At 40.5% G+C, this 27935-nt stretch overlaps 1 protein-coding gene across 5 annotated transcripts; it reads left to right on the top strand.

Moving 5' to 3' along the window:
- The first annotated feature begins 90 nt into the window (after positions 1-90).
- Positions 91-24089, top strand: CEP57L1 (centrosomal protein 57 like 1). Of its 5 annotated transcripts, none has more exons than XR_005604131.1 (13): positions 91-178; positions 5545-5629; positions 9051-9270; positions 13103-13247; positions 15003-15182; positions 15748-15869; positions 16295-16405; positions 16677-16754; positions 18487-18585; positions 19305-19382; positions 19485-19708; positions 20200-20341; positions 21324-21409. XR_005604131.1 is itself a non-coding variant. In XM_039568815.1 (13 exons), exons 3-13 carry the CDS (start codon positions 9241-9243, stop codon positions 23814-23816), a joined length of 1428 nt encoding a protein of 475 aa, XP_039424749.1. In that variant the 5' UTR covers positions 97-178; positions 5545-5629; positions 9051-9240; the 3' UTR covers positions 23817-24089. The 5 variants fall into 5 exon arrangements, 4 of the variants coding, with proteins under 4 accessions (XP_039424752.1, XP_039424751.1, XP_039424750.1 ...); XM_039568815.1 differs by lacking the exon at positions 20200-20341 and adding an exon at positions 23601-24089 and having other exon boundaries at positions 97-178; positions 21324-21468; XM_039568818.1 differs by having other exon boundaries at positions 20200-21416.
- The last annotated feature ends 3846 nt before the right edge of the window (positions 24090-27935 follow it).

Genomic DNA, 27935 nt, shown 5'->3' with positions numbered 1-27935 from the left:
GAGTCGCAGCGGGGAGCGGCAGTGCCAGGAGGGGGTGCTGGGATATGTAGTCCGGCCGAAAGGCGGTCCTGTGGCCCTCGCGGGGGAAGACTACGTGTCCCGGCAGGCAGCGCGCCGTACGGCCAGGATCCTGCCGGGGAAGGGGAAGGGAGAGCGTTCGCTGCGGGATGTGCGCACGGTACTCCCGTTATCCTGTTCGTTAGGCTTTTGGGGGGGCTTGCGATCTGTCTGTCTGTTAGGCTTTTGGGGGGGCTTCACCGACGGCTGGCGGCAGCCGGGGTGAAGCAGTCCCCGTAGCGGGTTTGCCTCAGAGCTCTGCACCGGCAAGCACTTAAGCACGCACGTGTTGTAAACGACCGCGTAAGCGTGCCAGAGGCGGAGCCTGGGATGTAGCCTAAATTAGCGCGTCAGCGGGAAGGGGAAAACTGCCGATGCTAGGGAAACGCAGTCCCGTCATCACTTGGGATAAAAGAGGGGTTGGCGGGGGGAAATCCCCGGAATATTCACATTGAGCAACAGTTCCGCGGTATTTTTATTCAAGTTAATCCAAGGGGATTTTTTTTTTAATCCCAGTCGTGCAGGGGCTGATGAAGCTGGAGAAGAGAAGGCTCGGGGGGAAATCTTTACCCGTGTATATATCCGTACATTTATATGTCCCTGGAGGGAAGGTGCGATGAGGATGGAGCCAGGGTGTTCTCGGTGGTGCCCAATGACAGTATTAGGGGCAAGGGGCTCAAATTGAAACAGCGGGGGTTCCCTCTGAACATCAGGAAGCACGTTTTTTTACTGTGAGGGTGACCAGACCCTGGCACAGGTTGCCCAGGGAGGTTGTGGACTTGCTATTCTTGGGGATATTCAAGAGCTGCCTGGACACGGTCCTGGGTAGCTGTCCCTAGGTGGCCCTGCTTGACTGGAGGGGTTGGACCAGATGGTCTCCAAAGGTCTCTGCCAACCTCAGCCGTTCTGTGATTAAGCGTAATCTGCCACTAAAGAGGCTGGTATTGCTGTTTTCCTTGCTTTTCCTGCAGGGAAAAAAAAAGGTGCTGTTTTTGATAAATTTTAATTTTCAGCCAAGTCAGTTCCTTGATCCAGTTCACCTCTTGGCAGAGAAAAGAGGAAAACAAGGGCAGAACTGTTTGCAGCTGTCACATTGAAGCAATCATGAAACTACGATTTTGAATATACAGAAAGGCAAAAGAATACTTGGGAGTTAATTAGAAACAGGACACTGGGCCTACATAGGGTCTTGCACAATTATTTTTAGCTTCTCACATACACATTTCCCATTTTAAAATTCAGATCTCAAAACTGAAGGTCAACGCAGAACAAGCTAGTCTTATGCCACAGAAAGATGCAGAACCCACTTCTGAGTCCAGGAGCAGAGCTTGGGCTGGCTCCCCAACACCATCCATCAACAGCTCTCTTATTTGTAAAGAATCTGGTTTCTTCATCTGACATCCCTTTGTTTTCTGGAACTGTTTCTTTAAAACTTGCATTTACCTGTACCTTTCAAGGAAGACCAGTCTCTTTTTTCGCATAAAATCCTTTCTGCAAGGAGACTGCATTGCCATTGTTTGGTAGGGTGGACAGGCCTGGACTGCTTCACACAGCTGCTTCCTCCAGGCCCTTGGCACCCTCGTGAACAATGTATCTGCTGAAATCATCACTACCTGTAATAAATATGAGTCTTGACTTCTCTAAGCATTCGAGGCCTCCACCCATCATAACTGATGGGTTCAAAGAAAATAGTTCTGCCAGTGCCTTTTATGTTGTTGGAGGGTTTTTTTGTTTGTTTTGTTTTTACATTAGCTACCACTTCAGCTTCCCATCCCATTCTGTTGTCACTCATTATGGTCTCCCATTTTCCTGTGAATGGGCATGTCACATCTGTTTGCTTTATTTCTATCTAAATTTTGATCTCCAGAAGTTGGCTAGATCTTATTTTTCTCATCATGAGTTGTTGGGTGTCTCTGACAATGACTACGTACATCCAAGATCAGTAGACTGAACCAGAATCAGAACTGGAGCTTTGGTGTTTTAGACTTTGGTACAGCTATATTCATGCACTGAACGCTAAGATTGATTGAAAGTCACAGTACTGCCTTTTATCTTTTAGAAGCTGTTTTTTCCACTGGCTCCAAATGAACTCTGGCTACAGGAAACAGATTGTGAAACTGGCTCCAAGGCCTAAACTTCAGATTTCAGCCCTTTGTTTTATAGATTTTAATGTAGTACTTAGGGAATAGTGATGAGGATGGCTTTATTTTTTTCCAGACCAAATCTCTGCAGTTTTCTGATACCAGGTCAGGCCTCTTTATGCACGGCAAGTCATTGTGGAAATCAAGGTCAAAGGCTACCAGTGGAATTAATCAGAGCCCGAAGTTAGGGGAATGTGTTTGTTTGATTTGCGTGTTCACTGACTGAAGTTAATATGCTTGTTTTTGATCCCTGAAGAATGGATAAGAGAGGTGCAGAATTATGAAGGAAACAATCTGGCAACTCATCCAGAATTACAGCAGTTGAGTTTTCAAAATGATAAGCTGAAGAAAAACAAATTTGTGGCTGTTTTAAACCTCAGTATTTCCTTCCTTCATGATTTATCAACTTCCTTTTTTTTTTTAACTAGATAAGGACTTCTTTAGCCATGACATCTAACAGCAGAATTATGTTTGAAAATACAGTATCTAGTAATTGTATTAGTGTCTTTTCTAAGATCTAAAATATATTATATTTACTTTTAAAAGTGTGTTCCAGTTTCTGTATGTTGCAAAAGAGCACTTTATTCCAGAATGCATTTAGTCAATATACTGGAGAACTAATAATAACACAGTAAAACTTGTGCAGTCTAGAAGGAACTGCATTGTAAATTACATACCTTCAACTGCTCTCCTTTACACCTTACTTCATTCCAATTGCTAAATATCTAGGATGGGATGACTCTCTTCTAAAAGCTCACCCTCCCTTTTTAGATCGGGGGTTTGGCATGTTGCCACAATAAATGGTACTCCACAGTAAAATGCATTTTTCTTCACAGCTACCCTCTGAGAAAACAAAGTTCTGTAACTCATGTTTTGCAAAGAGACACCAGAAAGCCAGAGGCTACTCCTCTACTGCCTTTGAACACAGGCTCAAGCTTTGTGTCAAGCCCAAACCATTATATTTGGGAGAAGATGGGGCGTTTTTTTTTCTTCTGAGCATGTGTTTTTACATCTAATGTGTTCTGGCCTATTATGTGTTGCAGGTGTATATTTGCACCAAACCCTGCCACCCTGCCTCCTTAGAGGTCACAAACACAGCAGGGATGGGTAAATTAGACACCATTTTGTTCTTAGAAGACCAAATCTTTCATGCAGAAAGTCTGTGGAATAGTTTATGCTGGAGAGTGGGTTGCTTTGAGAAGAGCTGGGCTATGATGTACCAGAACTACGGGCCTCTTAAAGTCCTGGTGTGCTTTGCCAACTCTCTGACTACGCTCCACTTAACTGTATAAATGTAAACTGAAACACTGAGGACTAGGAAAACAGTATGGGTAAACTACAAGTGCAGTTCTCAAAAACTCCTCTGAGCAGCCACTTGAACTCTTGTTAATCTGTTTCTGGATAGAAGTGTTCAGAATTGCCCAAGACTGTGCATCTTGGAACCTGTCTTCCCTTTGTTCCCATTTGTGATCTAGGAAGTAGGTGAAGCAGCTCTAAGAGAGATCCTGCTGAGTGAAACCTCTCGAAGCTCAGCAAGTCAGGTTTTTCTGTTGTAGCCACAGATGGCTTCAGTGCCTGGCAGTATTTGGTAGAGTGCTCACCTTCAGTACAGTAACCCAGAAATTAACAAATTGCCTTTTAGCTCACAGGCATTTACATCAACACCTCCTAACTACCAGGAGAGTGTCCCAGGTGCTCAGGAGGATTGCAAAATGGAAGGGAAGCATCCATCACCTCAGTTGTTGAATTTGTACCCTGTTGGAAAGGATGGCAAATGTGTGGCACTAGTGTGAATGAGAAGGAAGGTGACACAGGGAGCTGTAGGCACTTATTCCTGGTTTCTGATAACTTTCCCAAGCCAGTGCTGTTTTTTATCCAGGAACTATTTACTACAAAAATGCATAAATTAACCCCAGGACTATGTTTTGATGATTGAACTAGATGAGAGAGACACCTCCTTGTTATACTCTGCATTTTGCCTCAGCTGCCTTGTCCTTGTTCGAGACTTACATGCTTTTTGGAACAGGGTCATAACTTCAAACGAAAAGGTGGTGACTCCCTGTTTCCTTCCTGCTCTTCCTCCTCCCTGTCTAGCGTGGTGGTCAGGGATGAGGCATGAACGCTCCTCAGGAACTCTCACTTCCCGGCCAATGCTCTGACCACTGGGTAGCAGCACAGAGAAGGTGGACACTGTTTCCTCCAGCTGCACTTTAAAAGAAAAGGAACGTTGTTCATTGGGAATTTTATATCTGCTGACAGCCCAAAAGGCCCTTTAAGCACCTTTGGCAGGCTGTTAACATCGACCTTGGTGTTTTCCAGCAATAACACAAAGAAAAATGCTGTGACCAGCAGCCACATGAAATGAAGTCACAGACCAGAAAAGCTACAGGGACTCTTTATTCATTGTTTTAAAGAACAGATTTTGGCATTCACTGCCAGAAGAGGACTCCAAATTCTGAGTCCAAAGAAGATAAAGGTGGCAAGCACCAGGGTGGGACTTCACACACCTCTATGTTCATAGAGTTTCTTTACCCCAAACCAGAGCTCTTGTTAGCTCCTCACTGAGCGTGCTGCTTGTTTTGGATCTATACCTGCATTTCTTTTACATGCAGGGAATGTAAGCCTGTTGTTACCACACTCAGCCCCGAGGCTGAAAGGAGCATCAGTCCCTTATCAGTCCCATCCCTGTGATTTATTAAGGTCACACACAACGGCAAGAATCGAAGTCAAGAACCTAGAGATCCACTAAATTTCCTTGCATTCAGAAACGGCATATAGTTAATAGGGAAGAAATGCCTATTAAAAACTTAATAATCAATTGAAGTTAGTTTTCTACCTGCAACATTGTGCAGGATTTTGTAACATCTTACTCAGATTTACTTTTTCTGTATCTCTGAAGTCATGCAAGTTTAAATATACAGATTATTTGAAACAAGTAACGGCTTTGACTGTTTTAAGTCTCCCCAGGCAACTCGGGGCAAAAATAGTGATAAAACCATTTCTGCATTTTTGAATACTCTTTATACCATATGATATACAAACTACTTGTCATTAATACCTAGGATATTGTGCTTGTTCAGGATGTGCAATGTGGATGTGTTGGAATTGCTATGATTATTTTGAGTCATATAAACAGATGATATTATTTAAAATTATTCTTCAACAAAATAGGTCTCCAAAATAAGATTAAGGAGTTGCTCTAACTGAGATCTGCTTGCAATTTTTCTGCATATTAAAAGACAACTATTTCTGACAAAATATGATTTTGGGAATAATTTCTTGCCTGGAGTGAAACTTATCTTTTCCTTGCTAACAATTTTTTTTTCCTTCTCATTCTGTTTCTTAGGCTGCCTGATGTAGAAATGCAGAATGAAGTTTTTGTTCCTTGCCAGGTGCCTAGCTATCGGCAGCACAGGAATATATGAAAAAATGTAGGTGTGGTAGTTGGTAAGAAGAGACAAATCCTATGAATAATTACCCTCTTTGTGTTTCTCTGTTCATCCATGTCAAGCTTTTACGGTTATCTGTCTAAAAATCTACCTCCTACTCCATCTTCAGGCTAGGTTAAAGGATGTTGGATGAAGAGACTGACACTTTCCCTGAGAAAATATTGGTAAAAACAGAAGTTTACTTTAAAAATTAATTCCAAGGCAACGGTGGGGACACAGTCTGTGTGTTTCATCTGCCTAGAGGGCAAGTTGCAACATTCAAAACCATCTTTCAATGATACCAATAAATATTTGAGACATAAAAGGTGAAAATTATCATGCAGTAAAAGGGGTTACTGTGAATGAGTCAACACCTGCAATAATAATCCCCTACCTCTTACATTTCTTCACCATGATTGTCATTTCAATCCACCCTTATATTTGCTCTGCCCTACCCTAATATGCCTTTTCCTTTTTGCATTTGTCTTTCTAATATCTAATTATTGTGCCTGTGCACAGATGCAGTCTTGAATACTGGAGTCAGTTGCCCTTGAAAACCTTCCCTTTCCACAACAGCAAAGCCTTCCTTTTTTTTTGTCAAGGGTCTATAGCCAAAGCTAGTAATTTCTTCCTGCCTTCCAATCTATCAGGAGACACTAAGCTAAACAAACTACATGTGGAAGACAGTGTGATGGCATCAGCAGGAAATAACAGTGAACATAAAAAGTAGCTTTTTACATTCTTCATATGGAATACTGAGGAGAACACCTTCAATTTCCACATCAGTCAGTGTACTAAGAGCAAGCAGCGTCTGTTGGAACCTGATCTTAAGTATAAAGGGAAGGAACTTGATAGTTACTCTTGTTGGAGCAGGGAGGGGGGGGGGAGGGGTGGAAAATGGGTATTTTTACTTTGAAAAAATCCTAGCTTTTTATGCTAGAAGAGGGAGTGGGAGAAAAAGAATATCAAATGGCAAAGGGCAAGGAACAAAGCTATAGGATCATTTAAATACAGTAAAGAGAGAGGAGTTGAGGGACAAAACCCAAATGTAACAGAAGGTACATGAAAGAATAAGAACAGAACTATGGGTGAAGTGAGGAAGTATATTAGTGACCATTTATAGTATTTGGGTTTTGTTTGATGCTTATTACAAAAAGATTATGTTTAATTACTTTGGACTGATTAAAGATATATAAATGTAATTATTTTGATAGCATTGTATTACAGGGTAGATGTTTTCATGCTAAGATAGGAATTATTTATTACTAGATAGGAATTTGCAGTCTTTCTCCTCTAAATGCCTAGTTCAGTTATTATCTGCAAGTACAAGTTAAAGCAGTTTGCACCAACTCGATTTCCCCACAAAGTGTTGATTGTGGGTGTATCATGTACTTTTGGATGAAGGCTCAATTGAATGAGGAATTTGGTCTGCTGTACTCATTGAAAAAGCAGCAAAACTCTAATAACATTTTGACCCAAGTTTGCATGCTTGATACACTGCCAGGTTAGAATCTATTCCCCAAAAAATTGTTAAAAAATCACAGGTTTTTTCTCCACCAGGTTGTTTCTTTGCCTTGTTCACAAAATACTCGTGTAACTCATTCCGTTTTCTTTCTTCCTCTTTTTTTTTGGTTCTCTCTTTTTTCTCTAGCAAACAGGAACTAGAGAAATATCCGTGTGAATGCTTAGAAGTGAAATGCTGACACAGTGAAAAGTCTTAGGAGTTTTGGGCATGTGTTGGGTTGTTTGTGGTTTGGCTTTTCATTAAAATGCCAGGTTTTATCCTACTTGACAGTACATACGGTGTCATGAGAAAACAGAGAATGCTTTTTCTTTTCCTTTTCTTCCAAGAATGAAAAACAATGATTGTATGAAAGTTCTGCAGAAGACTTGATAGTCAGGAATGGATGGGCTTTGCTACAGTAGTATCAAAGAAGGAGCTGGGAACTTAACCTTTATGTATCCAGTTCTGAGACTGCCAGTGTGTATTCTCGCAGTTTGTACAACAAGCTGCCTCCCATGGATTTGTCTGTGTCAGTTTTTCACAACACTCCCAGGTTCCTTAATTTCTCTAATAAATTTTTGCCATTTGCTCTAAACTTATGTAAAGTGGAACTTGACATAACTTAAAAACCACATTGAAATGTTTTATTGATTCAGTGAGGTTTCCCTTCCTATTAGTTTTGCAGCTGCCACCATTTCGTGTCTAACCCACTTAGATTAGAGGAGACACAGGAGTATCAGTTACTTAGATATGTTCTGAGCGATGTCATGTGTTTCAGGCTGATTAAAGTGGTTGTGTCAGGATGCTAGAGACTGGGTGTTCCCAAAACAACAGTGCAGTTTGCCCACAACATTATTTATTTCTTTTTTTTCTCTGTAGAAGGGCTGTTCTTTGTCTGTTGGGAATAAGGCTGAGTGTTGCAGCATAGCTAGTACAGCTGACCAAGCTTTTCTCTCCGTTCTCAAAGGAAAGTGAAAGGGGAAAAAAATAGACCAATTTGGATTGTGTCACAAAAATGGCCTCTCACATAACCTTTAGCCAGCAAGGCTTGGCTCAAGAAGACAAGGCAGCAGCCAGAATTTTGGGAGCTTCTTGGTATAGCCGTGTTGAGGCAGTTCTTTAGAACTTCTCTTATGTCACATAAACACTGAATCAGTCTTTGGTTCATCTGAGACTTTGTTTTTTAGTTATCAAAAAAACCCGCTATAAATTGTGCATGCCCAGTAGGTCAGGCCAGAAGATAGACATCTTTGTATTTCTTTCTAAAAAATGCTTTGATCTGCTTTTTCTTTTTCCTCTTTGAAGGTGTTCTGACAGCACCTCTTTCTTTGGTTCTAAAAGGCTGCCCTCACAGCAATTTGAATGAACCAGTGTCCATATGAGATAACAAACATCAGAGAATTTAGTGGGAGTATCCCTTACATTATCGCATTATTTGTTTAGTGTATATCTTTTGGGAGACTGTTAAGCCAGCATTATTCCCTGAGCCTGCTATAGTTTACATGTGGAAAAAGCTTTTCCATATGCTGCTTTACAGTATGAGATGTAGTTGTATATGTGGCAAAATGTTTCTGGACTTTTCACTTCAGGAGACATTTTTTTAAAACTTCGTAATGATGTGGCTTGCATTGGAGGAGAGAAACAGAAAGGAGGGGAGAACGGTGGTGAAGAACTCATAACTGGTCTTTCTGTAACACTTGGGATTTCAGTTGTGTTCAGTAATTCTCCACTGTTGGTATGCTTACTTGGGCCAGACAGCAGTAACTAAAATGTCAATTGATTTTTATAGCACCCCAATCCAGTACTCTAGCATTTAATGCAGGCCATATTCAGCAAAAGTAAATAGAAACAGTAAACAGGTAAATCATATTAGTGCTTAGATGCCTCTGATGAAATGGGAAATTCTCTGTTTGTCTTAAGGCACCAAACTCCAGTTTGCTTGCTCTCTTCTGAGGCATGAAAGTCACATATACAGGGATGGACCTGATGGTGGGATTGCTCCCCAGCATACTTTGTGGAAGCTCACTCTCAGCCTGCATGTGATGGTGAGCCAAGAGGCAGAAGTGGTGCCACTGAAGGGACCAGCTTTTCTTGTGCTCTCACCCCAGGGATGAGCACTCCAGCTGCAGCAAGGCAAGAGGTAGGCAGAGTATTTGCATTAATGCAGTCCTGTCCCAGATCTAATGTACTGTGCCTGGCATCATGCACCATGCACAGGGTTGCAAATGTCTGGCACAGAACTCCATGAGCCTCCTAGCTCAGACCTGGAGAAAAACATAGCTGGCTTGCCGAGGCTGATGTTTAATTACAGAATATTCCAAGTTGGAAGGGACGCATGGCAAGCCCAAGGGCATAACTAAGTTACCCCATGCTTGATGCAGCCACTGTTGGAACCAGTTACTTTGTATTTTTCTGGGTAAAATAACACCGGGTATCTGAGCATCACTACTGCATCCACCAACAGAGGCTGGGCCATTTCTCTTTAAAAAACCCAAAGGGCCAGTGTTGACTCCAGATATGACCTGCACAACACAAGTGCTTCACCCTGCTCACCGCAGTGGTGCAGGCTGCTGAGGTGGGAGTGCGGCATTTCTTCCTTCTTCCCCTCCCCTCTGCGTGTAACTGGGGTATTTTGTCAGCCTCTGTTCAATATGCATACTTCTCCCTTGGCTCTTGCCCAGACTTGAAGGAGTGCACTGCTTTCCTCAACCAAGGGCTTGTCTAAACAACGATGTTCTGGCTGCTTTAACGAGTGTTGTTCAAGTGCTAAATCCCCCTAAGCCTTGTGGAGTTACATTAGTACAAACATTGCTGTTTGGGAAGCAATATCTGCTTTAAAGCACCTCTCTAGGCTGTGTACCAGGTGTCCACGGCAGTGGCAGCATGGAATAAGAGAGTGGTTTAAGCTTGCTGTATAAGACTTTAAAAAGCAAACCTGGTTGTGATGGTTTTATAGAAGCTTAAATACTTGAGGGGGAAGAAGTTGATGGTAGGACAGTTGACGTTCAAACAGACGTCAAGCTACTTCATTATTTCCTGATATGTTTCTTGTTGCAGTGGGCTGGAAGTGGCCAGGATGTTTAGTGATGCTGATGTAGAGTGACCTGATCCTTTTCCTGGAGTGCATCTCCTTGCCTGAGGTCTGCAGGGTTGTAGACTTTTCTCCTGTGCAGTATGGTTGCTATTTACCTGCTAAGATATTAGGACTCATCTACATCAGAGCAACTCTACCAGAGTACTTCTGCTGACGCAGCCTCAAAGCACTATAGCAACCGTTCCCTCAGCTGCTTCACACAGCCTTTGTATCTGAGGAAGCTGTGGTAAAGCAAGGCGTCTGTAACCGTGTCTGCAGCAGAGTTTCTGCAAACACAGGTGTCTCGGTCCTGTGGTGTTTCCTTTCACACCCTTTGCTGAGCCTGTGCTCTTAGGAGCAGCTTGGGGAGCTCCCCCCTCCAGCTGGAGGGTTTGTATTACCCTCTGCTGTGCTGGCAAAGTTGTGGGGTTTTGTGCTGAAGCCCACACCGGATTAGCTGAATCACCACCACCAGGCAGGTGAGCTGGCCTTTTTCACTTCCCTTTGGTTTCACTTGCAGAACTAAAAGGGTTTTTATTTCCCTTTCTGCCAAATAGGTATCCCCCATGACCCCCCCCACCTTTGTATTACTGAGCTTGTCCACAAACTCTCAAATTTTCTGCTGCTTTATTCCCTCCATTATTCATTATTTGCTTCGGATCACTGCCCTCCTTACAACTGTCCACAGACCCATCTCCTTGGAAACAGCAAAACTTGTTTATGTGAAAGTAATAAGGAAAGTAATTGATGTATAGCTGTGCAGGCATGTGGGGGAGCCACGTTCCACTGGAGGATGTTGGAAAAGCAAGTCTCCACTTATGCTGACTGCCAGAAAGTTGGATGGTGTGAGCAAAAACCACCTTCTTCCTCTGGTGTTTCCAAAGTTGCCTTCCTTTATTCACAGCAGTGGCAGGAAACTTCTTGCCTGTGCATATGCTCATTTTTATGGACTTTTTTTTGCTAGTCTTTTTTATCACCAATGCAAAGGGGTTGAATAGCAGCAGGAAAACTTTTAAGTCTTGCTTATCTCTTATTTTGTGGAACTCCATGCTGATCACTGTGCCATGCCAGGACCATCTCCTCTCCTGTCTTGTCCCTGACCACCTCTGTGGCCACAGGACTTTCTGCTGAGGTTTCTGCTGCTCCCTGCTTTGTGTCTTTCACTGCCGTTGCCCCTTGTGCTGTTGGACATGGTCAATAGACCTGGCCAGCTGTTAAGGTCAGGTGTCCCTGGATGGTCTTTCCCAGTCCTTTAGGACAGAGGTAGGGAGGCCCATAAACAGCTTTTGTGGCCATAAACACAGTGGGGTCACCAGATGGGATGTCTTGCAAGAGATGGTGGAGTGCCTGGCTGGCTGCTGCTGCCCACCCAGCACTGAGAGCCTTGGGTAGGATGCCGGCGGGACCCCATGGAAAAAACCTGTGGCACAAGGGTAGCCTGGATAGACCCCCTCTTTGGGACCAGGGCTGCTCTGAACGGTGGGACCTCGGGGTTGTTAGCACACAAAAGTGGTGGTGCTTGGGAGGCCCCAAGTCAAGCAAGCCCTGGCAAAGAGATGCTCTTGTTGATGTCTCTGTGATGACAACTTGGAGGAAGAAGGACGGATTTCTGCTTGCCTTCAGTTTACTGCATACCTTGAAGAGGCAGTGTGGCTGGAAGATGATTTTTTTGGGTTTTTTTATATGGGCTTTGAAATAGGCTGTAAGAGCAGTGTTCCTGGAAACTTTTTTTGTTATTGGAAACTTTTTTCTCTGCTTGCCACCCAGTGTGAATGGCTTTTTGTGGGGTGTGCTTCATCAGCAGGCTCCAGTCTTTGTCTGTTTCTTCTTCCTGTTACTAGATACCTCCTTTGGGTGATTTTCTTGGGGACTAACATCTGTAAATAGCCTTACCAAGCAGGAAGGCTGTTCCAGTTGCATGCCTTGTATTTTAAACACAGGTGATATCATAATTGTTATATCACTGAACCTTCAAATAAGCTGGTTTTTTATTAGCTGAAGCTGTATAGACTCTTCACTACTTACACTGTATCAAGTGAAATGCTTGATACTACTTTGATGGGTAGCTGCAGGATGATTTCAAACTTGCTTTAACTTCCTAGGGGTTGTATTAGCCTAAAGCCCTTTCTGCACATTTTACTGTCCATGTCTCGTGTATCAAGAAAAATTGCTATTTGACAGGGTGTGAACTGTCTTCAAATGTGCTACTCATAAACTAAAGAATGTGAAAGGGTGGAACAGAAAGGGAGTGAAGAAACAGGACTTAAAACATGCACCTAATAATGGAGATAATGCTGGAGATATTGCATATTAAATATCGTGTTATCTCAACACTAAATATGGAGAATTATGTCTTTGTTATGTAATAATGGTACATTATTTACCATATGTAATTTGGTTTTACATCAAAAAAGAAGGGGAGAAGAGCACTAAGGAGGCTGCAAATGGAAACCAGCTGTAAAACTCGGAATGCTTGCTCTGGAGGGAGCACTTAAAGACACTGAAGTCTGTAAAACAGTTAGTAGAAAATTCTGTTAATACTTGGGTTTTAAAAGGACAAAAATCAGCCTAAGTTATTAGAAAGCACCTAGAAAAACCTTGGAAAATTTTGGTCAGTCAAAGGAAGCTATGTTTAGTGTTATGAAAGACAGTGTTTTGGAATTGCATTAAAAGACAGGATTCTTCTGGTGGGGTGTGGGTATTATTATTATTGTTGATGTTGTTGTTATCTATTGTTATTATTATTATTATTATTTATTATTATTACTACTGTTATTATTATTATATTGGTGCACATGATCTGGTTCAATATAAACAGAGCCAGGGACTGCCCAGTGACATACTTTTGAAAAAGAGACTGTTAAAGAAATAATAGCATTAAATAGCTCTCTTTGTACAGGCTATGGATTTTGAATCAAAGAACAGTTTCATAGGAAGCTTTCTTCAGCCACCAGATCAGATGCTTCCTGCAGCCTTTGTTTATACAGAATCAAAGAAGTTGGCAGCTGCTGCTGGTGACAGGCCTTCTCTCCCAAATAACCAAGGTATAGCCAAAATAGGTCCTTAAAATGGTCTTTTTAATTGTTCCATGTGAAATCTCTTGAGCAAACTCCCCATCCTATTTTACTGAGTTCAATGACTTGCTGCAGTTATCAGTCTGACATTGAGACAGGATGTATATGTGTCCTGAGGGAGTAGTCTCCCTGAAGTCATACGTCTAGAATGGAAACCTCTGCAAGTCTTCTAACATCCTTGTAAACTTTGGCTTTGAAATTTGTTTAAATTAAAATCGTCAGACTTCCTCTGAAAGCAAAGGAGAATGCTTCAAACTTAGTAGAAGCAGTTCATGACTTCAAATACAGTAAAAAAAAAGATCATTAGTACGGTACCCTGACTTGAAATTGGCTTTGCATAGTGCAAAATTTGACTCCTTCCAGCTTAAAATCACTTTAAGGTTTTTTTTTGCGTGGTGTGTTTCCTTGGGAGAACTTTTGAACAATTCAGACTCCCACGAAAATTAGCAGCATGAAAGTTAGTCCCTATGAAATATGGTTCTCATGTGCTTTAGTGGGGGACTGCTCTCTGGAGCTCACAAGGCAAATGCTCAGTGGCTTAACATGTCTGGAGAGCCTGGGGAATCATGAGGATACCCATACTCAGACTTACTATCATGGACAACTTTGCAACATTGCACAGACATAGCCTATGAGTGTGCATGTGATCATTGCTCTTCACTTGGAAAATCTATGATTTCTGTAGTAATCTTATGTCATACAGAGCTTTGGCTTTTTGGATTACAGTGATCAGTTTAGTGTTATGTAGCTAAGTGGTTAAGGAAATATTTAGCATACCAACAGAAAGATGGAAAAGGTGGTCCTACTTCATCTTTCTGCTATCTGGTATTTGCTTTTTGGGTTTTTTTGAGTTTTTGTTTGCTGTTTGTTTTTTGCTATTGTGTGGTTTTGTTTGGCTTGGGTTTTTTTTTTTGTTTTTTAATAGGTCTGTGATAAGGTGGTGAAAGTTATTAAGGAGGTAGCAATATTTGATGGTATTCTTTTGATGAGAGAGTTTGGAATAGAGAAGCTATAAATTACAAAATGTCAGAAAATAAACTTGACTTGTTACAGAACATGTCTTAAGCTTCCACAAGTGTATATACTTTATGGAGACCTAGCAAACTTTTTCTTATAGCTGAAATTGCAGCTTTTATTTTTGGTGTAATTTGACACATACTGATTTGAGGCTGAAAGCAAAATCTTCCAGACTTGTTTCTATGGTTTAAAGAATCATCAAATACAAGATACTAGATGTTGAAACATTACCTTTGGAAACAATAAAGTATTTAACAATGTACCCTTTTCTAAATTGTCCCTTTGTACCTAATTTCTCCCCCTGTTCTGAGCACATTTTCTGTTTTTAATCTGTTCAGGCCAGTTGCATTACATCAGAACTTGTGACTTCACTTAGATACCTGTGTTCTCTCCTTGTATTTAAAGAGAAGCCCCAGGGTTTACTATATTCTATTTGCCATGATTTCTTTGTGCTTGGTGCCATTTGGAAAATAGTTTTGCGCATAGGGCCAGAGCTTCATACCTCAGTTATGCAGGAAGCACATCCATTTTCTCCCATGTATGCTCTGCATATGTTAGTGTACAGCTGGGGAATATAATTAATTTTGGGAGTGATCCTAGGAAGAAAATTTAGGTAGTATATTGTAATTTGAAGTGTTTTCTAATAATAATGATCATCATCAAAATAGGAACTGTTACTTATGGTGTAGCTGTTGCATTGTTTGCTAGCTGTAGTGGCAGCCCTGAAAACTCTGCAAGAAAAAATCCACCGTCTAGAGCTGGAGAAGTCACAGGCTGAAGATAACCTGTGCAGCCTCTCCAGAGCAGCTGCTCAGTACAAGAAGGTCTTAGAGCAGGGATCCTACGAGAAGAACACAGCCCATCAAGAGCTGATGCAACAGAGGAAAGGTATTTCTTTTGAGCGATAAGGTGTAGCCACAGCAACACTAAGACTGTATAATCTAGGGAGTGTTTTGTTTTGAAAAACTGCTAATTAATGCAGCCCCCTTTCATTTTTTGCTTCAGAACTGAGGAGGAACAGGAGCTTGATAATTGTGAATCAAGTTGAGATATTTCTTACATATATAAACCAAGTATGCATAGGCCATAAAGCAATTTTAAAGACTAAGCATGTTTCAGGTGGTATGTTTAACTCTTACAATAAGCAAGCAGCTGCTTACACAACACTGCTAACTTGAGAAAAGATAGGAGAAGAGAAGAAACCAGATTCTGGTTAGGTATCTGCTGATACAAATCAAAGTAACTGCAGTGCTCATCCCTTTGGAATTCAAATTAGGGACTAGCTTTGAAAAAACATTGTGATTATATATAAAATACATTTTAACCACATGACTTGCTCTGACTAACAGAACTATTCTTGCCTGTTTCGAGGACAGAATTCCTCAATGAAATGACAGTCTGGCTAAATGTGTAGCTCCCTTTGCTGTACTGAATGTCTTGTTTCTCTCTGTAGATGCAAGTGTGCAGTTAAGTGCAGCACAATCCCGCTGCTCCCTGCTGGAGAAACAGCTGGATTACATGAGAAAAATGGTTTGTACTGCAGAACTGGAAAAGAAAATGATTTTACAACAACAGGTGAAGTCCTTTAGCATAATAACAAAGTAGCGATGTAGTTCAAAAGTATAGAAATGTGCAGGATCCGAAGTTTTTTGTGGCCATTGTTTTTCCTCAGCTCTGCTCAGGCTGCTAGCAAACAGAAGCAATTTACTCTGACTGATGACAACCATTCAATGAATTGTATGAAAAGCTCCCTGGGTGGAACTCCTAATGAGCAAAACCATGCTACTACTTGTACACTTGGTAGACAAAAAAGCTGCTGGAAACTTAAGTTGTCTTTGTCTGCCTGGTATTTTTCATCACTTAGCAATTTAAAAAATATGGAATTTAAACTAATTAAACACCTTTACTGTGGTGTGGGGTGGTTTGGTGGGTTTTTTTGCTGTCTGAAACAATTTCAGTCAGTTTCCAACTCCATTCTTGCTTATTTTTTCCGGGCTCAGCTTCAGAAAGAGGAAGATCAGAACCGGTTGGAACTGCATGCAAAACTTGAAAAGCTTGAAGTGCTAGAAAAAGAATGTCTTAAACTTACTGCTACTCAGAGAATTGCCGAAGTAAGCATGCATGGAATGACAGTCTGAAAGTCATTTGGTTTAATTTTATGGCATACTATTAACAGTACTAAGTTTTGCAGAAGTTACCTCTGTTAAAGCATACCTGACTGAATGCCACCCTGGCTTTGTATGCATGAGTCTTTTTTCAATCTGGGCTTTAAAAATTCCTACAGTCAGTTTTATCCCCACATTACAATTGCGAGCTCCTTCAGACTTGTGATTCAGCATGACAAATTGAAGTGGGACTAATCATTCTTGCCTTCAAATTCAGGACAAGATCAAACACTTAGAAGAAAAGCTTTGTAAAGAAGAGCATCAGCATAAGCTAATACAAGATAAAACTGCTCAGGTAGACTGAAAAGATTTTATTTTACCTTATTTTTTAGTACTGAAGAAAGCTATTCTCTTTGTTCAAAATACCCTTCTTTTTTTCATTACACTTTAACTCCACATATTTACTACCCAGGCAGAACTCCTGGAACACTACCTAGACCAGTTATAAACTACTTATTAGAAAGCTTGCCTGGTGTGTTGCATATCTCAATGAAGAAAGATTCTGCTTGGGTTTGTATTAGTGATACAGTTCATCAGCCTCAACACTGCTCTAAGTGACCCAGGTAGACAATTAATTTCTAGAAAATCTGTAACTGAATCAGGTAAACTTAATTTACAGTAACTCAAAAGTGGTCACATATGAAACCTTATATCCCAAGTGAGGTTGGTTATTATGTTTATTTTCCTCCCTTTGTTAAGACTGTAGAAATCTAATACATAGGGTTATACTTGAAAAAACCTTAACCAGTGAAATGTTGTTCATCAAATGAGATCTTGTACAATTCATTATTCTGTGAAGCCATAATCAGTTTGCTGGGCCACCATCCATCTGAGAGAGGACTATTTGCCAAAGAGAGCAAAATCAAAGAAATTGTTTATTAAAGGGGAAAAGTAGTCATATTCCAAAGCTCACTTTGTGCATAAGTAGCAGCCAGTTTGAGAGAGAGACCAGCTGTGGGGGAATTCTCTTGAGGTGGGGTGGGGGGTGCAGTGCTGAAGAGAAATATTGGAAGAACCTAAGCAAAGCTGATGCCTTAATTTAATTCATCACTGCTGTCAGCTTTTATACCTCATCCAAGGATGATGGGTTTTCATCAGTCCAGGAAGCTTTAAATAACATGCAGATTTGTAGCCCAGATGTCTGACCACTTCCAGAATCCAGAAGAATGACACAGTTGAAAACTGGTAGGTTTTTTGGCTTCTTGCTTAGACTGCTTTCTGCTGCAGAGCAAAAGGCCTAGTACAGAGATTTTATCTTCTGCAAAACATGGTAAGAATGACTTTCCCAGAGCAGATAGTCTAAACATTTGCTCAAGAAAGGACTTAGGTGCAGTAAACTGAGTGCTAAACTAGTGTTGGTACCATATTAGTACACTGTGGGATGGATTTCGGTCTGTTGGATCTGGGCTGGGAAGCACAGGGTATGGTGTGGTTCACTTCCCCTTGATGACACAAAAGCCAGAATATTCTCACTTTAGTGGTGGAACTCCAGCATTGTTTAGTCAGAACTGTAGCACGTGCCAAAACAAAGTCCTTGTCCTACATTTAATTGGGAATGATTATCATCCTGTTTATCATGGGCCTTGATATCAACTTTGAACCACTGAGCAATCTGAGGATTGTCCAGCAGGTTTGACCTCAGTGTTACACAGACAGGCTTAGTTCTCTCTGTCCCCAGATTGTAAGAGCCAAATATTCATATAATTTGGATTTTATTATCAGATCCTCAACATGTGGCAGGATTGGTTTATCTCAGTTGCTGGTTGTCACAGTGGAAAAATACAGCTGCTAGTGCAGCTGAATACGAAAATGAGGAATACTAAGAGCTGCAAGATCTGCCTGATACCCTGCCTTCCTAGTAATCTGTTTAGTTTTTAAGAGTAGCTTATGCCTTCCAAGCAGGACAGTTAATAGTGCCCTTAATTGGTTCTTACCCAAGCATGAAAGAGAGAATTAATTAAACCTTGCTATTCCATACTGCTAATATTACATTAAATGGTTGTTTTCTCTTTTGCTTATTGCCACAGCTTCAAAATGGATTTGATATAAACAGAATTTTGATGTCTTCAGTAACATCTCAATGTGAACCTGAAAAGGAAAATGGGAAGAACAAAAAACCTAGGAAGGTAATGTGGAAATTTTTATTAGCATACTGTTGCTGATAGCATCTGACTTGCACAGAGACTGGAATTTGTGAAAAATGGTGATGTAAGAGGCACTTGATTAATCTGCTGCACTTTACTCCACTTCTAAAGTGACAAACAGTGCCAAATAACTCATTTTCTCCCTTTTTTTTCTTTCCTTCATTAATTAAAATGGTACTGGGGCTGATAGGACATCACTGGAAACCTTTCCTTACCAGCTTTACAATTATCTCTGTTAAAGTCTTACTGCCATTCCCCACGTCCTGTCTTAGCTGCCTTTCAGTTTATCTGGAAAAATTAGTTTCCAAAGTTTTAGCTCAGCATCTTAAGATGGTGTGTTTTGGGGGGATAGCCGAAATCCAGAGAATTTATTTTGCAACGCATGTTACAGATCAGTCAAAATTTTGCAACTGTGCTTTTGAAAACGTAAGTAAAAAAGGTTCGATTCCTTTAATGTTAGCCTAATTGTTAAACAATCTCCTACATGCATATGGAATAAAATTTACATGTGTCAGCTATTGGAAATTCTTACTTGTTACACATACAGGAGGGAAATCTGGTTTTTTTGAAACCAGAAGAAAACTGAGGTGTGATGCATTTCACTGTGTATTTACTTGAATTTTACTTACTAAAAAAAAGTTTAAGATTGTACTCTTGGGTCAGCAGATTGGAATTTCTTGTCTTATATTTGCTTACGGCAGAGAAATCCTACAATGAAGAAAATTCAGCTTTCACAATTACATGTAAAGGCTGGTGAACTACCTTTTGTGGCTGGGAAGGTAGGTGAAAACCACTGTTCTCACTCAAGTGGCATCTACAGTTTGAGTAAGGCTCTGTAGTTGTTAATTACTTCTGTAAGCCACTAATAAGTCTTCTTTAAGTCTGTCAGCTCCAGCCATTCTGTCAGTGCAAATGTACAAAGTGTGTTGCATATTATGAAGCATCGCAATCCATGTATCTCGTCACGAAGACAAGGAGGAGCTACGTCTGGGGTTTCAGGACACAGTGCACTTTCAAAATCCTCTTGTTTCACATCACCCACTGTCACCAGGAGCTTTTCAGACCTTCTGTTGGCCTTAGAAGACAAGCTGGGCCAAATGAGCTCGTGAGTACCCATCCCTGGTGTTGTGTGTAACCGTGACTTCAGTGGTAGCCCTGAGAAGCGACAGGGTGCTGCAGACAAGCCTAGCCTGTTTTAGCTGTAGGACTTCTTGTTGACAGAATGACCTGAGCAGGCTGGACTGATAGGATTTTTCTCTTTCAAAAAATTCTTTCTGTCCTGGTGCTTCACTGGTTTTGTTTTTCTGCTTCCACATCCCGTATTTAAACAGGCTGCTACTAAAGTAATAGCTGCAGCAAGTGAAAAGCCTTTCAGACCTGTGCTTTTTAGAAATTTTAAACATATTGTGAGATATACAGAATAAACCAAAATTTTTCTCCTGGAGAAGGCTGCAAAGGTGGTGCTAATATTGAGTAGGCCTGCAGGATGCAGTCAGCCTGGGTGGTGGAATGGGTTAGTACAGGTCCGGCATGAATAGTCCTGTCACAACATCTGTCCTGTTCCTTTGTACTCACTCTGTGTTCTTTCCTTACCAGTGTACCTGCTGGGTCTTTGTGCTGAGTCAGTCTGGTGCTCATACCCTCTGCTTGTTGATAGCAGGAGAACCTGCTGGTCCTGTAAGGGGGTTGTGAAAGAGGGACAGTTTCCTGCCAGAAAATGGGCAGGGTGTGGAAGAAGGTAACACTTTAGGTGGGAGTGTATGTATCTTTCTAGCCATGCAGGTAAATGTGGATTACAACCTGTTGTGTTCTTAGGCATCTTTCATTAATGCAGGCTTGTGGGACTGTGGACCAAAGCTCTGTAGCTGGCTGTAGCAGACATGCCAACATGATGAGCTGTGGTTTGAACAGAGGAGGATGTGCTGATTAAACCAGTTAGGATGTTGACACTGATTCGAAATCCTTGATGTGGCAAAATTTAAACTGGCAAGCAATCGCATGTTCAAAAAGCAATGTCTGTCTTACTCATGGCAGTTCAAGGACAGGCTTTTTTTTTTATAGCAACAACCAGTTTCTTCAATTAAACTGTCAATGAAAAGCAGTTACTCAAAAGTCAGAAAAGAAGCTCTGTCTTTTGTAAAGGGATTACTTATCTAAGAGGGGGTCTCTGGCTTCAACTTGTTCAGGTATCTGGGTATCAAGATCTACACAATTTCTTTTACTTAATCTGATTAGTTTAATTAAGCAGCCCACTTTGCTGTAAAACTTTTTGAGTAGAATATTTAAATTTGAATAATTTGTCAGAAAAATTGTAACTTGAATGTACTAGTTTAAAAAATACTTGTGTATTACACTAAGCCTTCAAAGTCTACGCTAAATTGTGCAGGAAGTGAAAATGTTGTACTTCACAGGTGCTGTTCACTTTCAAAAATCTCATTTTGCACACTATTACACATGTAGTTGTTATGCCTGTAGGAAGAGGAGAAGTAAGATGGACATCAGCTAAAAATTTGGAACAAGAAAATCAGACTCACAGGAAAACCTTTTCCTTTTCTCAAGTTAATATATTCCAGATTAATATGTATTGTGTGAGGGTAGAAATAATGCTAAATTTCTGTACTCTGCACAAAATGGCTCTTGCAGGAAGAAGCAACTCTTGCAGGAAGAAATCCTAGATATCATATCATGAATACTTAGATTGCCATTCTTGTCTTTAATAGTGAGCATCAAGAACTTCTGAAGCAGATACAGGAGACTCAAGACTTCCAAGCTCGTGAAGACCTGAAACAGGAGCTGGATTGCCTTGTAAAACAAATGGAGAGCAAAAGAAAACAAATATCCAAGCTGAAAAAGCATCAGGCTACTGTAAGAATGAAATGTAAAGTCTCTAGCTAGTAACATTCTAGTTGAAAGGCTGCCACAACTCTGCCTCCTGTTGTCATCAGCTAGAATGTCACTGGACTGTTTAAAGCCACGGTGTTCCAGTATGGGTGATTATAATTAGAATGCTGTCTCATATTCTTGTACCTCCAATTCCTTCATTTAATCAAGAAAAAGTGCTTACAACTGGCAGTTAGGAATGTATTCTGGTGGGAAAGCTTCTTGCCCTGTGGCAGTTCTGCAATACAGAGTTGGGTTGCTCTGTCTGTCACTTCTGCTCACCGTGTTAAGACAAACTGTTGAAATTTCATTCCTTTGTATCTTGTCCTTCAGGGGAGTGAGAAAATAGAAGCTGTAATTCCTTTACAGACTGGATTAAGTGTCTTTTATATTACTGAAACATTGAAGCTTTTTTATTAATTAGTCTGTTGACCAGAGCTTCTCCAAAAATAATAGCTGGACAAACCTTTCAGTTTTGTTTAACCCTTAAACTGAGTGAGTCCTCATTCTGTCAGTATTTAGTTTAGAGCCATAGATAACAACTTTTCAGACATGCCTACATAAAATCACTCTTCTGTAGCTGAACTGCTTAACTCTTTTGTAGCAATTTGGTTTGGAGCATATGATTAAACATTCAATCCATAGTTCTGATTGTTTTCTGTTTTTTCATCTTATGTTTCAAGACAAATAGACTTACCTGAGAACTTTGCTTATACAGGAGCCAAAATAAAACTCAATGTGAGACTTTATGAAACGGGGAGGTGATAGTTAATTTAAATCTGACCAATTTTATTCCCAGTCATTTTTTGATAGAGTTTATTCACTTAAACTTTTTATTGTCCGTGTAATTGCAAGCATAGAGGTGCTTTATGTCATAGCAGATGTGTCAGACTTGCATGTTAGCAATATGGACAAAAGGACATTGACTGCTGAGTCCTCGCTGCCTCTCTTGGCAATGTCTACTGGTTTTTTTGATAAAACTCTTATTCTTGAAGAGCCAACAATTAGTGTTACTCCTTGCCTCAAAGTCTTGCTGACTTCATCCTCAGGAACCTAAGACAGTAGACAACAACTGCACCTTTGTTTCTTTCTTTTGCATATCTTTATGGCTACAGCTTGCCTTTGTTTTGAGATGATGAGGAGTAGCACATACAATGTGGAGCAACCTTGTTATCGTCTGCCTTTTATCGGTGTGCAGATCTTCTGGCAAGTCCTCTGTGCTCTGGTACAGCCTGGTCAGAGCACACCCCTTAGGGTCATGCTGAAAATAGTGTCTGTATGATTACTGTCCATCATGCCCTGGTTATCCATACAGGCCATTCCTCTAATTCCTTGGCCTATATTGTTTTTTTCTGGTGCTTTTGCACTGAGACATTTCTATTTGTATTTTGTACAGACCAATCTTAATATTTCTGATGCATATTTCTCTTTCTAGAACCTGCCACACTAAAAGTGCAATGCTAATCTCTGTGTTTCACAGTTAATAGTATGTTCTAGAATGCAATTAAAGTTAATTATTTTTAGAAATGGACTTAAAGCCTACATTGGCATTTGGAATGCTTCCAGCCTAATTTTGTCATTGGGAAGTGACCTTTTCATGCTAAGTGCAAGTCAAGACTCATTATTTGACATTTTAAAAAACATTCTTTAGCAATTAACCCTATTTATTCTGTTTTCCATTTCTTTTAAGGAGGCTTCAAAATAAGCTGCTTAGATCCAGTAACCGATAATTAACAGTATACATTTTAGAGGTTTATTTGTTCTTTGGTTTTTTTATTAGGGTAGTACAATCTGAAATGGAAAGAGACTGTTGTAAGTATAGATTATTAAGAGATGATATTCCATCTCTCTCAAGCAAGCATTTTTATGTTAGGGAGCGATGGGATTCAAAAACCAATTGAGTTTGGGTGAGGTCAGTTTTCTGTGGTTTCTGTATGGGCAAGGTCAGTTTTCTGTTACAGTGAGACAACTGTGCAAGGTTACTAAATTTAAAGTTTTCTCTTTCTTTAATGTCCCTTAGACACCTGTAGTTTGGACTTCAGTAGAAGTCCAGTCAGCTCTACAGCTGTGGGTCCTCGGAGTACGTAACATGCTAATTAGTAATTTTTTTTTCTTAGGTGCAGAAATTAAAGAGAAAAACTGAGAAATTGAAGCAAGGGGCAACTCACGTCAAACTAAAGGGTGGTGAACAAAAGGAAACAAAGGAGGTTGCAGTCACTGTAAAAGAAAGTATGTCTAAACCTTGTCCTGGGCAGAAAAGCAGAAGCTCTCTTCAGCTGCTAAAAGCTGTGAGGAAACTTCAGTTATCTCTGAAAAAAGATGATATCATCTGAAAAGAACAGTTCTGAAGCTTGCTATGTTAGATGTTTTTGAAGTTGTCTGACACCTAGTAGACTTTTAGTTGTACAAAATACCTTTTAAAAATAAACTAGATACAGTAGACATGTACATTCTAAACTCTCTAGTAGGTCAGATTGTTCACCTTAGAATTAACTTTCATGTAGTGTAGTTATAACTCAACTACACTTCCTTGTAATGGAATAATGAAATGTTATTATTTGCTAACTTGTCAAATAAAATTTTATACTTTTTTTACACTTAAAATAGTATGTGATCTTTGGTGTCGTATTTCCCCGGCTGCCAAGGAGATATTTAGAGCTTGCTTTTCCAGAATGACTTGGGCTAGTGCTTCTGTACAAATAAAAACAAAAGCCTTCCTTTTCTCTAATAACTGAAGATTCAGATCACTGTGAATGAGGCAGAAGAGGTATTTTCTCTTTATGAATGTATGTATGTTTTCATTATTATTAATATTATTACTTTATAAGCTCTGTTGACAGTCTTAGCATGAGGGACAGCTGAGGTCTGGAAGCAGAACCCATGACTTGGTTTAGCCACAATAATATGGGAGTGTTCTTGATACGTGCATGGGAGGGGACACTGCCAAATACTTGAGTGCTTGTCTTCTCTTTTAACAGAACCTGCTTCTAGCACAGTATGCAGTGACTGAGCTGTCATAGAGGAGACCTTCAGCTGTGTACCTGTTACCAATCTTCTTATTTACAGATTATTTCTGGCTTAGAAAAGCACACTGTATGCTTAAAGCTGCTTAGACAAAATTTGAAGCATGGTATTTTTCTGTGGTGCAGATGGCTTTTCTGAGATAGGTTTATGCATTTCTGGATACTGGAATCACTGATACTGGTCAGGATACAGTATATAAATACCTCTGGCTCCCTCTGTGCCTTGCCCTGGTATTTTTGTTGACTACAGAATCCTGGGGAGAGGGGGTTATTCTGGAGCTGGAGAAGCAGGGCCCTGGCTCCCCACTTGGGCAGGAGCTGTGGTGGAGGGCTGCAACTTTGGGCGCGTCAACCAGGTATTGGATGGGGCAGTGTTTAAATGATGGCAGCATTGAATAGTCAGTCTCCAAAATGTATGTGCTGACAGGGGCTGTCCAGTCCCAGAAAAAAACTTGTGTTTGCCCTTCTGTGGGGTGAGTGGCTGGAGGGAAAGGGAAACAGTTGAACCCGGTCCTGCTGGTGGCTGGGTGTTTCTCATCTCTGCCTGCTTCAGAGCAGGGCGAGGAGCTGAAAAAGCTGTCTAGCCCAGAGCCAGAAGCTGGGATTTGAGAGGGGAAAACAGCGATGAATGATATGTGAGCTTACACTGGCTGACTGGTTACATCACTTGTATTTCAACTCAAAAGATTTAAAAACAGTTCAATAATTATCTTCTTTTCTGCTTTTTTTTTCTGAAGCTTTTATTTCTGTAGTGCATGTGTTTTCACATACCAAAGCAAAGCAGATGCATTTCAGCATTGGCTGAGAGATTCAAACCGGATACAAAGAAAGTGTATCCCAAACCAGTTTTCTTGCTTGAAGAAAGGCACAAAATTTGTTTTCCAGTTGTATTTTGGGAGGGAGGGGTAGGGTAGGAGGTCAGCTTATGTATTTATTTATTAGCATATTCACAGTTTGAGGCAATTGTCAGTCATGTAAAATAAGTCTTCAAAGAAATATCCATCTGAATAATTCTCTAGAAGCTGCATTGGGAAGGTAAGCTTGTGCACAACTGTGGTGAAGTTCAGTTCCATGAGAATTAGGCAGATCACAATGAATTTTGCTGGGATCCAAATGCTTCTTGTCTTTATGCTCCAAAAATGTTCTGGCCTGGAACTCCATAAACGTACATTTGGAGAAGGCATAGTGGTCAGAGCAGGCTTGTTCACAAGAACAATATGTCTTTGGCTTAGTAAGTGCTTACTCTATTCTTTTGCAAATCCTTGTTTTGATTTATATCCTGCATGTTTTTATTTGTCTTCTCAGATGAAACTGTATATATCTCTTTTTTATTAATGGTTTGGATCTAGCTCTGAAAGGCAGCAGACAAAAACACACAGCGATCCCAAAAAAAAAGACTTACTGGTTTATTTACTTGAAATCTGGGTTCTTTTATGCTGAGTTGTGCAAAATTGCGACAACAGGTTTTATTGGTATTTGAATCAAAGGTCATATTTTATGGTTAGATATAAAGGAAAGTAGACAAAAGATGTAGGTCAAACAGTATGATTAAAAACACAGACCAACAAATTGCATCCAACAATAGTTCACTTTCCCGCTGCTAATGGAATATGCTCGCACAATTTAATGGCTTGTTACTTGAGCCTGCTGGAAAGAGTTTGTCCTAGTACAAAAGACATTCAGTTTGAGCATGTGTGTTACAATCTTCTAACCAGCAAAGCTGGAGGTTGGACATAGCTATAAATCCAGTGTGTTCTGGGAATAGAAGCTGGCAAAAACACTCAGAGCTACATAATCAGGGCAGGATCTTGCTGGGATTTGGATACTGGCTAACGTAACTAAGTGCAGATGTTTATGTGGACTGAAATACATTCCCAGAATAAGAATATTGTACAAACAGATGATGATTTTATAGCAGGGAAAAAAAAGCCAAGGAAGTGAGGATAATAAAACAAGCACTCTTACTTTTGATGAAGCATGTTCTCTTTCCCTCTGCTTGCGTGCACCGAAGTGGTCAATGCTGCCTCTACTGTGTCCCCTGCTGGACCCTATTGAAGCTTCTGCAAGTTGCTTGGGCTGTGGCTCTGGTGCTCACCTGAAAGTCTCCAAGGGGTCCCATGTGAGTGCCGCTGTCTGTCTTAGATGAGAGGAGAGAAACAAGCATTTCTGAAAGTGTTGCTCTGAGGGAACAGATGAAACAGATGAATCTTATCCCAAATGCCAAGTCATTAGTCTTACAGCCATATCTGTGTTATTTTTATCTGAACTCCACTGGCTATATAGTGGCATCATTTCTTTTCTCTTGGTTCCTTCTTATTTATACAGCTGAAGAACTGCCTGCTCTTTATTTTCCTTAGCAGATTTTAATTTAGCTGGTGTTTCTGCTTTAGTTTGGGCTTCCCAGCCCTGACTTTTGGCTTAGCTGCACCTGTGTCTTTTTTTTTTTTTTGGGTCATGATTGTGTCAACTGTTCAGTTTTGAGACCTGAATACACACATGGGATCCAGAAATACCAGCTTTTTCATTGTGTGTTTACCACAGAATTAGGGTTGAAATGGAATGGAATGTCAAAACATAAACTAAATTCATTTCATGTTGCATATTGTAAGCAAAACTTTTTATTTCCCTGGCAGGTCAAGTGTGTCCTTCTTACAGTGAAGAGGAAGCAGCTTCAGACATAATGCTGCAATGTATAAACTGAGTGGTCACATAGGAGACTTTCCTCAATGATGATGAGGTGAAAGCTAAGATGGTGTATCCAAGTTTACCATTACACTTCAAGGAAGCTGCAGACTACTTGGACAATAAGTGGAGGAAAAACAGAGGGGAAGAACACTTCCCTACTTGAGACAGAAAACAAAGGAGCTGGACTTATGTCTCCACTCTATTTTCTCTAGGTTATAAATCTTAAGAAACATGGGACATTGTTGTAAAGGTGGAGAGAATAAAATTCTGTTTGCACTTATGAATAGGACATAAAATAGTGGGCTAAAATTCAAGCTTTCCAAAGGTAGTGTAAGTTAAAACACTGACATCTAGGCTAGGAGTCTGTTGACCATCTGTAATGAGCATCCATTTTTAAGAACAGGATAAACAAATACCTTTAGGGAACAGATCTACTTTTTCCTGCCCAAGAGCAGTGAAAGTAGTAGATGGATCATAAAACCTCTCCCTGGTCCTACCTCTTTAGGGCTCTGAAGTGTTTCAGCAGTTTGCCATGTTTTGCTTTTGGGTGAGATCTAGGGGGCCTTTTTTAATGGTCCACAGTTTTTCACCTATGTTTTTGATTTTCATGCATTCATTTTACTCAAATGGAGAAAAATTATGTAATGTATGCTTCTTGTAAGTAAAGTTATCATAGAACCTTAGAATATCTCAGGATGGAAGGGAGCCATAAGAACCAATGAATCCAATTCCCTGCTCCTTGCA

Source organism: Corvus cornix, chromosome 3 (genome assembly GCF_000738735.6).
Source record: "Corvus cornix cornix isolate S_Up_H32 chromosome 3, ASM73873v5, whole genome shotgun sequence".
NCBI classification, from domain to species: Eukaryota; Metazoa; Chordata; class Aves; order Passeriformes; family Corvidae; genus Corvus; species Corvus cornix.
The sequence above is the reverse complement of the archived record's forward strand: the minus strand, read 5'-3'. Positions and strand labels throughout refer to the sequence as shown.